The following is a 14,599-nucleotide window of genomic DNA, read 5'->3' on the forward strand; positions in this document are numbered from 1 at the left end:
CAAATTCGTTAATGTAGAAAAATTGATAATAGTTATGGCCACCCTGCTGTTTTTAGTAGAAAATTGGTTATATTTCTGACAAAGTATATGCCAAACTTGTGCATAACTTGACTTGGGAATTTTGAGTTTGAGCGAGTTGTCTAATATAGGGTATATTTCGTCGGGCAAAAAATTGATAAATAATGAATGCAAGTAGAAAAAATTGAGAACCCTTTGACAAATATTTCCGGGTTTCAGTTATAACACATGAAGCATAGATTATGTCTATTGAGATTTAAACTAATAAGGCCTAAATACACAAAAGTTTTAGCGGTGGGCAAAGTAATCCGGTAATTTGGCATCCATACCAACATTGCCCACCACCAAAAACGGATTAGGGTTGTCACTTTCATCTAATTTACCCAACTTCGCAAGTAAAAGAAGGTTATGTTTGTACACTAAAATAAGTTTATAAATATATACTGTATTTAATTTGTCTTATTAACCTTTATTTAGATGTTTTATCCCGTTAATGAATGAAAACACAACAAAAATCATATTTTTGGTCATTAAACTATTGTAACAGATTTTCTCAAAAGTGACAACCCTAGCCTTTGTAAAATGCTTAGGCAAGCCTTATTTGGAAATGGGCAAAAACGGGTAGGCAACATTGCCCAGCAAATTTATTTAAAAGTTTTTACACTTAGGGGCTATTCATAAATTACGTCATTTCAAATTAGGGGGGGGGGGGTCTGGACATCGGATGACGGTAGCACGACGTAGGAGGAAACGGGGTCCTTCGAGGCATGATTTTTGGATTTTGTCAAAAATCGATGACGTAATTTATGGACAGCCCCTTATCGCTAAGTTATTAACAGGGAATGGTAGGATTGCCCAAAACCTTTAAGTGATCCTTAGACATCATCATCATATATACGAGCTGTATTTGAATACCAAATTGACGTGGGCAATGTTGGCGAAAACCCCGGATATTTTTTTATTTGCCCGCCCTCTAAAACGCAAAAAAATGGGTAAAAACACGATAAAAAAATGTTTTCTTCACATAAACTGATGCGTTTGATCACAGTGGACGTGCTGAGCAAAGAAAATCATATGATGTGATATTTTTTGAGAAATTCGTGTTTAAAAAAAAAAGCGGGCAAAGTTGATGATAATAAGTAATGACGGTACCTACTCTTCGAAGGTCGCAAAAATATGTGACATGCTCTTATGGTTCTACAAATAAGATCGTGTCAGATATTTTTGCGGCCTTCGTTGTGTAACATAAATTGCAGGTGACTGTACATTTGGAATAATTATTTTATTTAGTTTCAACGAAAGTTTCAAGTTTAGTACGAAAATACTTCAGATATGCAATATGCACAAAATGTAGACCTAATCGAAATAAAACATTGCTTTTTATAGTAAATTTATAAAACATTCGATACATAGGTATACATAACAATAACCAGGCCACAACGCTATTGGCCTGTAAGCTTCATCTCGGTCTCCAAAGCCGCAAAAACTTGCTAGTACTTAGTGCTGGTCTAGCCTTTATTTTTTCTTGAAGATTTTCAGAGAACAGCACGTACATGCATTATTATAGACGGAACGAACGGCATAATCATAATAATTTATTCGTCGCAATCCATGGTATTACAGATCTAGTTACAAGACTGTTAATAGGCAATATTTTAATATAAAAGTTCTATAATATAATACAAGATTACAGTTGTCATCAAAATTCATTGACATACAGAAGTCAAATACGTTTTTAAAATGACGCAAAATGATACCAGCATAATAAAAATTGATCCCAATCAGTAAAGATGAGTCTTTAAGAGCGCTATTACATTTCGGCGTTGAGCGAGTTTAGGTATTTTACGCGCTGCGGCAGGCCGTGCGAGCTCAGTACGCCGATCCCTTCTACCACACTCGCACTACAATGATGGATTAAACATTCTTGATCCTTCGCGAAGCATATTGAAATCAACCATAACAACACTAACTGTACTTAACTTTTAAAGTTCTAAAACTGTTATTTGGTAAGTACGAAAATACTAAATGCAGTGCAAATGTACATAGGGGCTGTTCATAAATTACGTCATCTGTTTTTGACGATTTTTGACCCCCCCCCCCCCCACCCCTCAAATCATCCAAAAATCAAGCTTCGGATGAATCTGTTTCCTCCTACGTCATGTTACCATCATCCGATGTCCAGACCCCCCTCCCCCCACTCCTCCCATTTGAAACGACGTAATTTATGAATAGCCCCATACTCGTACTTATGAAGGTATATTACTCGAAAGAAATTATAGGTACCTACTCGCTTATTTACATGTTTCGTCATTGCATTTGGTACCTATAGGTTGTAAAGTTTGTATCAACGAGGGTTTAAAAACGAACTGGTACTGAGGATCTGATGATGATTAAGGTGGTCACGGATACCAATCAACCATGTAGTAACATGATTAGGCTCGTTTGATTCGTCTCAACAAGATCTTTGACACTGAAGATACACAGGGTCTGATGATGGAGCTGGAAGGTGGCCACGGGTACCAGTCTATCATGTAACTAAACAACTTCGTGTTTGGGCTCGTTTGATTCGTCTCAACAAGATCTTTGAGACAAGACAGTACTCAGGGTCTGATGATGGAGCTGGAAGGTACCATTACCAATCAACCATGCAACTAAACCACATCGTGTTTAGGATCGTTTGATTCGTCTCAACAAGATCTTTGACACTAGGTGATACTCAGAGTCTGATGATGGAGCTGGAAGGTGGTCACCGGTACCAATCAACCATGCAACTAAACCACTTCGTGTTTAGGCTCGTTTTATTCGTTTCAACAAGATCTTTGACACAAGATAGTACTCAGGGTCTGATGTTGGAGCCGGAAGGTGGTCACCGGTACCAATCAACCATGCAACTAAACCATTTCGTGTTTAGGCACGTTTTATTCATCTCAACAAGATCTTTGACACAAGGTAGTACTCAGGGTCTGATGATGGAGCGCGAAGGTGGCGACGGGTACCTGAGTAGTATCTTGTCTCAAACATCTTATTGCGAGGAATCAAACGAGCCCAAACACGAAGTGGTTCAGTTACATGGTAGACTGGTACCCGTGGCCACAGTCCAGCTCCATCATCAGACCCTGAGTACTAACTTGTGTCAAAGATCTTGTTGCGACGAATCGAACGAAGCCAAACACGAAGTGGTTTAGTTGCATGGTTGATTGGTACCGGTGACCACCTTCCGGATCCATCATCAGACCCTCAGTACTACCTTGTGTCAAAGATCTTGTTGCGACAAATCAAACGAGCCCAAACACGAAGTGGTTCAGTTACATGGTAGACTGGTACCCGTGGCCACAGTCCAGCTCCATCATCAGACCCTGAGTACTAACTTGTGTCAAAGATTTTGTTGCGACGAATCGAACGAAGCCAAACACGAAGTGGTTTAGTTGCATGGTTGATTGGTACCGGTCACCACCTTCCGGATCCATCATCAGACCCTCAGTACTACCTTGTGTCAAAGATCTTGTTGCGACAAATCAAACGAGCCCAAACACGAAGTGGTTCAGTTACATGGTAGACTGGTACCCGTGGCCACCTTCCAGCTCCATCATCAGATCCTGAGTACTATCTTGTGTCTAAGGTCTTGTTGAGACGAATCAAACGAGCCTAAACACGAAGTGGTTTAGTTGCATGGTTGATTGGTACCGGTGACCACCTTCCGGCTCCATCATCAGACCCTGAGTACTATCTTAAGTCAAAGATCTTGTTGAGCCGAATCAAACGAGCCCAAACACGAAGTGGTTTAGTTGCATGGTTGATTGGTACCGCTGACCACCTTCCGGCTCCATCATCAGACCCTGAGTACTATCTTGTGTCAAAGATCTTGTTGAGATGAATAAAACGAGCCTAAACACGAAGTGGTTTAGTTGCATGGTTGATTGGTACCTTTGACCACCTTCCGGCTCCATCATCAGACCCTGAGTACTATCTTGAGTCAAATAAATACATATAGAATGTCAGGTCGTTTCAAATATTTTTAATCCTGTCCGGTAGTTTATTAAACTGTACCATTATAAATTATAATACTATAAAAACAGTGCTAGGATCAAAGTCTCTCGTTGCGGTTTACACGCACACAGTATAGCGTTTTACACGGCGCCCGCCGCACACAATGATAAAAAACCTCGTCGTCGCCGTTGAAAATGTGCGGAGCCGACCGACACACGTCCTGCCTCTACAAGCTCTGCCGCGGCACTGAGCTGGCGCAGCGCGCGTCATCGGTAATATAGAGTAGTTTTCAAAAAATTGCCAAAAAATTATAGTAGAATTTCATAAACACTAATGTATACCAACAGTATAAGCAAACGTTGCAGATTGCTTGAGTATGAAAATGACTTCGATATTAAGTAGATTTTCGTAGGAATTGACACTTGTTTCGGAGAGAAAATCGAGTTCGTTTTACTTTGATTTTCTCTTTCTCAAAGGTATGTAGGAAAAATATAGTTTGATATGCCTAAAGTACAGGGTATTAGTAATACAAAATAGCCAGGTTTAGCAGAGTAAAATTCTCAACATTTCCAAATAAGATCTCGCCATTCAGTGCTTCACGGGGTTTTTCGGAAACGACCATCAGAAAAAAAATCATTACTAATTTAATAAGTCCTTTTTCTAATATTTACAACGATATTTATAAAGATAAGAAGACGCTTTTACTGGAACAAGTACTCATTGTTTCTAATAATGAGCGCAAAGTCCTGAATTTCGTCGACTAGTATCATCAATTTTGCATTATTTCGACTTTTCTTGTAAGAGCGCTCTTAAACTTTTTTCATTTTAAGCGAGTTTTGAAGGAAGATAATACTTAAATTCGACTGTAATCGTATTATTTTAAGATAGTTTACTGCGGTTTTCAACAATAATGACCCGTAAATAACAGCAAATGAAATTTAAATGCGACGCGAGCTGATATTTATGTACCCTATTTTTTGAAATATATTTTATTTACTGGTATGCTTTCTCGTGTGCGTATATGATTTAATGTCAATATAATTGTCAAAAGCAAGAAAATCAAGCTGTCATTTTCATTTGAAGAAGTACACGTGTGCTCCGGTGTAGCCCCAACGGGCATCTGACTTGAAGAAGAATTTTGAGTGATGTCGTCAATGTATGGAAATTGTTCGAAAGTTTACATTTGAGATTGAATTTCTGTGTTGTCTTTGTGAGTAAAAATATAAATCGATAATAAATTGGTAGCTGAATTATCTAGCTTCCAAAATCATACAATAATTCAATTACTGTCAAAGACAAAATTGTTTTGCTTCTGTCTCAAACGGAACTCCATATTTTGATTTTTTGATACTTTTAGTGTCGATTTGTAGAGAATAACAGCAAATTAAAAATATAATGGCATAAAGAGTCGGTACACGGTTTCTTCGTGAATAAATTTACGTGTAATTTAATGCAATTATCAAACATTTATTGAACAAATTATGGTCACAAAGTGAGGTCTAAATCGAAAACGTCATATACCGGCCCCTTAAGCTCTGTTTTCCTAGGATTTCTGCATGATAGCGGTGTCATATAGCAGCCATTTCCAATATACAACATAATACGGCTAAATATGAATGGAGTAAGTATTTGTATAGAGACGGCCGCTAGTTATGACGAGACCGCCATCCTAGGAAACCAGAGCTTTACGGAATTACCTGCATTGAACACACAACACAAAGAACACAAGTACTACCTTTACTTGACTTTGTGAGTTCGTGATTGTGGCAGTATATTATTAAAGGTTAAAGGTAAGTAAAGTACCTACGTTAAAAATGTGTTGACTCTAGGAATCTTTTAGATATGTTTCAGGTTATTAAAATTACGAAAAAGCCAAATTAAACAACATTTATTCATTTAATACTAATTTAATACAGCAAGTTTATAATTTACACATACTAAACCATACTAGGCATAATTTAATATAATAAAATGTGAAGTTTAACTTCACTGTAAATATATAGACATTTCGGATTCTAAATTTCCACATTAATGTAACATGTTTAATTACTATGTATTATGAATATTAATTAATTCGTACGAATGCAGAACAGATATGCAGGAAACGAGGTAGAGGATAGTCACACAAAATATTCGTAGGTATTCTAGGCTAAAGAGAACAAAGTATAATTGTAACCATCTTAAAACATTGATTGTTCGTAATACTGATCTATATATTTAGTACAAAGTAATTGTGTTTTTTAGGCCTTTTTGCTTTTTTCCATTTATTAAGAAGAATGACTTGTAATACACTTAGACGTATCATCTTGTTACTAATACTTACTATTTTACTTATTACTAAACTGGTATCCGCTACAAACTGCGAATTAAATGCGCGACAATCTCCCGCCCCAAATTGCTACATAGGCGTCCATCCGACTAATTTATTGTTCTGACATCGAAGCAACAGGACCATCATTTCCGAGTTGTTTCGGCGATGCAACGAATGGACACCGAAAAATGCGAATGGACTTAAAGTATCAGTCGCCGATAGACTGGAATGTCTTGTTCCTGCACACGTGGTGCAGAGCGGAGCAGCTCGGCAAGCGTGTAAAGGTCGTCCCTGGGCCTGTAGTTATTAGGTTGATGCATCATGCCATCAGAGCGCTTCCTTGCCACCATAAATCTCTTCATCTTGTTGGCATATTGCCGCTTGCGACGGGCCTCCTCATATCTTTGGGCAAGTTCAGCCGGGTCGACCGGGTACACGTCAGGGTAGCCACGAGCTAGTGCCATGCGGTTCTGCTCAGAGAAGTATGAAGGTTGATGGGGATATTCGCGCTCATGAGGGTTGAGAACCACGGGCTCATTGTACCAGATGTCACCGTTCTCATCGACCTCGGGCTGTTCATCGTCGACGGAGTTCACGCGTCCATAAAAGCGGTCTGCAGGCCATTGGTTGGCTGTCCACTGATTTTCTTGCTTCCTTCGTTCTTGAGCTTCCCATAAATTCAAAAGAGCTCGTACATCGGCAGCGCTTAGTCCTGAGTCTCGCTTGCGGCGTTCAGAAATGGGCCTAAAAGAAAAAACAAAGTTAAAATATTTTAGTTGACTGCCAGATGGAGGAATGTAATGGAATGTCTTTTCAGCTATTTTTTTTTTGCTTACCTGAAATTCTTCTTATTGCCCCCAGAGTTTTTGGTAGCCGTTTTGGCTGATGCGGCGGCTCCACCTACTTTCGTGCCACTGCCACGTTTGCTTCGGTGGTCATGATCATGGCTCAATGAATCAATTGGGAAAGGAGCCTCGTGTTCCTCGGGCCTGGCGATCAATATAAGTGTAGGTAAGTATCAAGTTTCAACAAAGTATGTAATAAAATCTGACTTGGGATTGTATGCATGTAGGTATACCAGTTTGACTTACTTAAGGTTCTTCTTGCCCGAGCCGTTTTTGGTAGCTACCTTGGTAGCAGCACCGGCTCCTCCAACCTTTGTCCCACTCCCGCGCTTTCTTCTGCGCGAGTCGTAACCAGAGGACAAGACCTCCTCCCGCCTGCCCGGAGGCTCAGCGTACAGTTCTGCTCCGTATGCTGGCCTCATGATAAGGTTATCGAGATCAGCCTGCGGTGGCGCTACATCATAACGCTGCGCCACGCCCTGTTCGTATCCTTCAGAGTTGCCTAAAATATAGATTAGGGACAATTAATAGACATTCACACTGAAAGGAGAAAGCTTAGTAGGTACTTAATAAGTAAAATTAATGTAGGTTAGGTATGTACTGTGAAATTTCAACTTAAGAGTTGAGAAGATAATCAATAGATTATTCGTTTAAAAGAGCATTCCGTTTATTGAAAATCGCGCAGTAGAAATTGTAGACGGACAACAAGCTCATGACAGCCATCAGGAACTGTCCCATTAAAGAAGATTGGATGTGAGTGAGGCTCGCTTTGGTGTGGCCATTGTTACCTTCTTCACTGAGCGCGAGCGGATACGGTTCCAAATCGTTTTTGTCGCTCTTGTTGAGGAATAAAGACTGTGTGTCGTCTTTTGCTTGGTCCCAATTTTCAGGTAGTTCACCAATTGGACCGGCATCTAAAATTCAATTGATTGCTTTGGGTCTATTTGATAGAAAAAATATATTATCTAGAATTAATATTAAGGCTCATACCGAAGCGAGCTTACAGAAAAGATATTTTTTACTGATTTGCGAAATTGTTAATTATCTCATAAGGGCATGCAATAGCATGAATAAATTAGTAATGGATGATTAGTTAGTCGAGATAACACACATGGAAGCTCATTATAATTATAAATAATCTATAGCCCCATGCAAGATAACTTTTAGAACCTGTAAGTAAAATTTAAGATGTTAAAGTAGGTTTACATTTTAATGACCTAAAAATAATATTTTAAAGCCATAGATCAATAAGTGGCCTATAAATAGAAATCACTCCACCTATTGCGGTAAGCTCCATATTTATGCCAGAGGAAGTTGATGTCTCTGAAAGGAACTACGCAGCACCGGAACCGCGCAGACACCTGTTGCTAAATTTAGAGCGCAGCGAGCACCGGCTGATCAATACATGATAACAAAACAATCTGGTACACTGCTATTAAAAAAAAACAAAAGTTTCCTTTAAAAATAACAAATTGTATAGTAGTTATAATGATCGCCGAAATGAAACAAAGAAACCCTATTACAGTAAAAGAAGATAATTGTGTAGTCTATAATATACGTACCCTTGCTGTTTGAAGGGGTTGGCACAGCATGAACTGCTAGAAAAACCGCGAACAACGCGGTTAACGAAATGTATAACATCTTCACGCCAGTACTAGATTGAATATGAGCTAACAATTTAAAGGTAGCAAATACAGAACCGGATGCGATTGTTAGGTGGCCACTAGCGGAGCACAAGTGTCGCCTATCAGAGCTCACTGGAGAGAAAACCCGGTCTGTTGTCGATAAATTCGTAACATGCGCAGTAAGGACGCATACAGAGACGGATTACCGGACAACAAACATCTTCTGACGTAGACAGGCCTCGGGTCCTGACCTTATCCTGTTGTTAATGCCTGCTATAAACTTGCTACTTACACCTAATGAGGATATAAATAGCTTAATGATATTAATGTGAGAAAGTAATCTTGTTTATGAATAAGTACCTACGTAGCCTACGTACCTAAGTAGAAAAATTTCCAAGTTAACCCCATTCAGCACTAATTACAACACGTTGTCCTTTACCTCTACGAAGCATTTTCGCTGACTTTCGGAAGTCCAAGTTAGTTTATATTGGCTACGACGTAGCGCTAAGCTACGGTCTTAGCTCAGCGGCGAATGTGTTATTAAAATAAAATAAAATATTAGTCAATTTTTTTACATATGTCACAATGAGCCTTCAGAGTAAGTATATAAAATTATAAATCATAGTATTTATACTCGGATAGCGAGTTGAAAGTAAACCATCCTATTTAGAGCTGCTTTGTTTAATGTCGGTAAAAGTAGATAACATATTAGTTATTTAAGGTAAGGGGTATATACCCCCCTTGAGATCCTAGACTATCACCGGGGCAGGACAAACACTTGTATGGAATCCTTATACCTACTATTTGTCTTGCCCCGAGCAAAATAAACTATGTTCGTCTTACCTTCTTACCTTATGATGTATATCCTAATTATATTAATTATCATAAAATACTAACTAATACCTACCCCATGAAGTGAAAAATCGGTATTTTTTTTACCAAAAACCGGTAAATTACAGTTTTGTATTCCCTACGAGAAGTGATCAGAAGTGGGAATGGGAAGACTTGATAATTATAATATATATAGGTTGATTTATTTTTTCATTTGATTTGATACCGTTAACATTTTCTCTATGTATGAAATATTAGCACGGTGGGTATTCTTAGTTCCTCCCTGGCACCCAACGTAACAGACCTGAGATAAACGTAGTGCTTTATAAAAGACCAGTTAAGCGCCGCGACGAGACGGCCGGCGTCGTTGATTATTAATTTCGGTACATTAAATATTATGATGCGACTGCCGTTCTGGAAATGAGTTTTCCTGTGGAATTACTTTAGGCTCTAGGTAACGAGTCTGGGACTTATTTTTACTGATCTAGGCCAGACTTAAATGAAAAACACGTATATATAATATTATGGCTTAAGTATATATAAGTACTTTGTACTTATGAAGGTAGGTATACTGTAGGTACCTACGCGGGTTTAATAGCCGTAAAGGGGCCCACTGATTAACAGTCCGCCGGACGGTATCGGCCTGTCAGAACAACATTTTGACAGTTCCGAACAACTGACAGGCCGATACCGTCCGGCGGACTGTTAATCAGTGGGTCCCTTAATCGCTTTCTCCCTCTTACTTATGGGTGCGTCCCACAATGACCTTGGTGCGGTGCGGTAGTGTGTTACCACTATAATTGGCATCTACAAAGTAGGTAGGTAGGTAGTAGGATAACAGAATTGAGTTGTAAATAATGTAGTAATGTAGGTGGGTACTTAATACTGCATCTCATGAGATAAGGTTGTTTCACTCTGAATTGCCAGACTATGCGCTTCTTAAGTTCTTATTGGTAGGTCTCTAATAGGGATGTAACGGATGTGGTTTTATCGGAACCGAAAACGGAAACAGATGTTTTCAATTTAGTTTAACGGAACCGAAAACGGAAACGGAACCGAAAACGGAAACGGAACCGGAACGAGAATCGGAGCCTGACTTTTTAACGATGTAGTCGTTTTCCCCTTTCTAGAATAAGGGATCATCCATTAATTACGTCACACGAATTTCTAGGTTTTTTGACCCCTCCCCCCTCCTTGTCACACTTGGTCACATTTTGCAAATCCCTCCCCACCTGTGTGACGTCACATTTTAGGCAATTTTGTTTTCAACGAAATCGGTAATAGTAACTCGGCATTTTTTTAATGAAAATATATTTTTGGTAAATGAAATATTAGTAATTTTATAACACAAAACCAATTAGGAACGAAAATTACTTCCAAAAACTCATTATTGAACTGTACAGCGAATAAAAAAATATAAATTAATTTTCGGTTACTGATGATTTGATGAAGTTAAAGTGACGTCACAATGTTTGTGACTCCCCCCTCCCCCATGTCACAACATGTCACATTTTCTTGACCCCTCCCTCCCCCTACACGTGTGACGTAATTAATGGATGACCCCTAAACCTTCAGACAAAGTTTACACTTAGCCGAGTCCCCACTAACTTCATCAAAATAGTTCCAAATCGAACTTGATTTCGGCTTCATTGTGCGTTTTTTTACACACTAACATTCACCACACTACATACAGTCAGTAGTCAGTACACAACAGAACACATACGATTTTAATTTTAATAACACGAATAAAACAAAGTATACAAACAAACAACAAATTAGCGTAGCACGTGACAAGCGGGGCGATGAGCGAATGACTGGTATGAACCTGTTTGTTTTTGCGTACATCAAATGCCGCCGCGCGAAGCATTGACATCCGTTATAACTTCCGTTTCAAACATAACGGAACCGGAACAGAAACGGATGTGTAATACCAAACGGAAGTTCCGCCTTAACGGAAACGGAACCGGAGCTCCGTAACATCCCTGGTCTCTAATATCTTTGACCAGTTAAGTAAAGTACTTACCACAGACAAAACATCCTCCAGACTTAGCATAGTCGCGCTACCCCCTCTGCCAAGCATACGGTAATTTTACTCCATGTTCGAGTCGAAAGTATCTTTGTGTGACGTCCGTGAACTCGTTCGTCGTTTGAACGGATCAATCACGGCACGGGATCTCGCTCACCTCGTCCCGCGCACCCCCGCATTTTTGGCATCATCGGTTGCATGAAATAATTGCTCTAAACTCGGTCTAGAGGATTCCTAGTCTATGGTACTTACTATGTATATTCTTTTTGCTATTACCAAAGACATATGTAACTCCGTATAAGATGAATAAAGTCTAAGAAAAAAACGTGCCTCGGAAATCAAGAAAAAGTCATTCTCGGATAGATGGCGCACACACCTTTGGCCTATGGTCGGCTAGATGGCGTTGCGACAACGTTTCATATTTAACAATTTTAACACATAGGTATCAGTGAATGAACATGGGTTAAAATGATATAAAAATAATAAAATCATTTATCCATATATATACATTTTTCGATAGTTTTATACGTTTTCATTTTGAGTTTTAGTCGTGTCGTGTGTCGATAGATGGCAGTAAATATACTGTGACTACAAAATTTACTATGACAGGACCCCTCTATACTATCTATTCCTAGAGGATATAACCAAACGGAGACGCAATGTCTGTGATTTTCGGTACAAAACAGTCTGCCGATTTTAGCGGGGGAGGGGCACGTCAAATGTATGCGTAACGTCAAAATAGCCATGTCAGATAAACGTCAGTCCATACAATGTGCTTGACCATTGGCCGCCTATTTTCGACAGAGGGGAAAGCCCGTTTAATGGCTACTCCGTTTGGTTATATCCTCTAAGATCTATTCTCTTTGCTAATACCAAAACACTAATCTTAATCAAGTACTTATACGAGTAAATAGAATGTACCTATGTACCATGAATCAGCCAATCTGATTGAGCGACTGGTTCAAACATACTTAATATCGAGAGCCCGTTAAAAAAGGACCTATCTACAATACAATTTCTACCACGCAGATACCTTTTTGAGCGTACCAATATTATAATGACTGTAATTTTCTCGTTCAGTCACTTAAAGGACAAAGCAAAAACCTCTTGCGATTAGAGTTTGGCCAACGAAACATAATATTGACATGATATTGACCTTGAATGAGAACATTTTACAGCTGACACTTTATTTTCTTTAGGGTGGTATTCCACCTATCCAATTTCTTTGTCTCACATTTTGCTTTAATGAGAGAGTGAGAGTCAATGACATTGGACAAAGAAATTGGACACTTAACTACCACCCTTAACTTCATGGCTGTATTGTACAGTCGCCATCAGATATATCGGAGCGGCCGAGGTGCTCAAAACGATCTGAACACGCAATCTATCGCCTTGACAATACACTCGGGAGCAAAAAAATCGACACAAGTCACATTTTTTGGTTTTTGTCATGTTTTTCGAAAACGGCCAATATTTTAGTAAAAGTGAGATTGCAATATTATTGTTTAACCCATAAAATCAGTTGGTAATTTTCAGGTAATTGTTATTTTTGTAGAAAATGAGATTTTACCTGCTTTGATTATGCACGAGTTGAGCCCCTTTGAGAGCCATAAAAACCGATTTAACCGGTTATTTCTTATCAGTCGCTTATCAGAAGTTGACCTGTGCATATCTCACGCAATTATTCACTGGAATCACCTGGATAAAATGGACACCACAGAAACTGAAGCCAGTCAAGTCATCGTGTTGCTGAATCAAGGCCTTAAGCAGCGTGAAGTTGCTGAACAGCTGAATTTAAGTCAGTCTGCTGTCTCCAGAGTCTACCAAAAGTTCACATGGACTGGAAGGCTTGCTCAGAAACCTGGATCTGGCCGTCCCAGGTGCACATCGAAGAGTGAGGACCACTTCATTGTTGCGGCCAGTCTGCGTGATCGACACCGTACCGGCGTTGACATCCAGCAGCAGCTGATGCAGGACCGAGAGCAACCAGTGAGCTCTTGGACAGTTCGGCGAAGACTTCAGGAAGCCAACCTTACCCCACAACGGCCTGTCACAGGGCCCAAACTGACCGCGAGGCACTCGGTCCTCCCTTTCATTGATATCCCCGCCCAAATTATGATGGAACCTCCACCGTAGGCGACTGTCTCGGAGATGCAGTATGGCGCAAACCGTTCTCCAGGTCTTCGGTATACCCGTCCTCTTCTGTTACTGCCATGGAAATACACCCTGCACTCATCACTGAAGAGTACACGGCTCCATTGCCCGTACGTTCAATTTTCATAAGTCGAAACGAAATCCACGCGAGCGTCCCGGTGCCTCCCTGTCAGTTTCGGCGCTGTAGCATGCCTTTTTGGGGTAAGGTTGGCTTCCTTAAGTCTCCGTTGAACTGTCCAAGAGCTTACTGTTTCCTCTCGGTCCTGCATCAGCTGCTGCTGGATGTCAACGCCGGTACGGTGTCGATCACGCAGATCGGTCGCAACAATGAAGTGGTCCTCTCTCCTCGATGTGCACCTGGGTAGGCCAGATCCAGGTTTCTGACCAAGCCTTCCAGTCCATGTGAACTTTTAGTAGACTCTGGAGACAGCAGACTGACTTAAATTCAGCTGTTCAGCAACTTCACGCTGCTTAAGGCCTTGATTCAGCAAGACGATGACTTGGCTGGCTTCAGTTTCTGTGGTGTCCATTTTATCCAGGTGATTCCAGTGAATAATTGCGTGAAATATGCACAGGTCAACTTCTGATAAGCGACTGATAAGAAATAACTGGTTAAATCGGTTTTTATGGCTCTCAAAGGGGCTCAACTCGTGCGTAATCAAAGCAGGTAAAATCTCATTTTCTACAAAAATAACAATTACCTGAAAATTACCTAACCGATTTTATGGGTTATTAATGTTTTTGATAGCTTAATAAATAAACAATAATATTGCAATCTCACTTTTACCAAAATATTGACCGT

General features: G+C 39.8%; 1 protein-coding gene across 2 annotated transcripts; it reads right to left on the reverse strand.

Moving 5' to 3' along the window:
- Nucleotides 1–5,876: 5,876 nt before the first annotated feature.
- On the reverse strand, nucleotides 5,877–8,940 carry LOC134797659 (putative neuropeptide precursor protein). Of its 2 annotated transcripts, XM_063770002.1 has the most exons (5): nucleotides 8,724–8,938; nucleotides 7,950–8,075; nucleotides 7,408–7,663; nucleotides 7,153–7,305; nucleotides 5,877–7,060 (listed from the first exon to the last, which is right to left on the reverse strand). In XM_063770002.1, the coding sequence occupies exons 1-5, from the start codon at nucleotides 8,800–8,802 to the stop codon at nucleotides 6,517–6,519; spliced, it is 1,158 nt and encodes a 385-aa protein (XP_063626072.1). In that variant the 5' UTR covers nucleotides 8,803–8,938; the 3' UTR covers nucleotides 5,877–6,516. The 2 variants fall into 2 exon arrangements, with proteins under 2 accessions (XP_063626072.1, XP_063626071.1); XM_063770001.1 differs by lacking the exon at nucleotides 7,950–8,075 and having other exon boundaries at nucleotides 8,724–8,940.
- Nucleotides 8,941–14,599: the final 5,659 nt, after the last annotated feature.

This window comes from Cydia splendana, chromosome 15 (assembly GCF_910591565.1).
Source record: "Cydia splendana chromosome 15, ilCydSple1.2, whole genome shotgun sequence".
NCBI lineage: Eukaryota > Metazoa > Arthropoda > Insecta > Lepidoptera > Tortricidae > Cydia > Cydia splendana.

Coding starts and splice junctions, on each gene's coding strand:
- LOC134797659 (XM_063770002.1), bottom strand. CDS start 8,802: ATGTTATACATTTCGTTAACCGCGTTGTTCGCGGTTTTTCTAGCAGTT. Junction 8,076..8,723: donor AACCCCTTCAAACAGCAAGG/GTACGTATATTA, acceptor ATTGAATTTTAG/ATGCCGGTCCAATTGGTGAA. Junction 7,306..7,407: donor TCGGGCAAGAAGAACCTTAA/GTAAGTCAAACT, acceptor ATTGATCGCCAG/GCCCGAGGAACACGAGGCTC.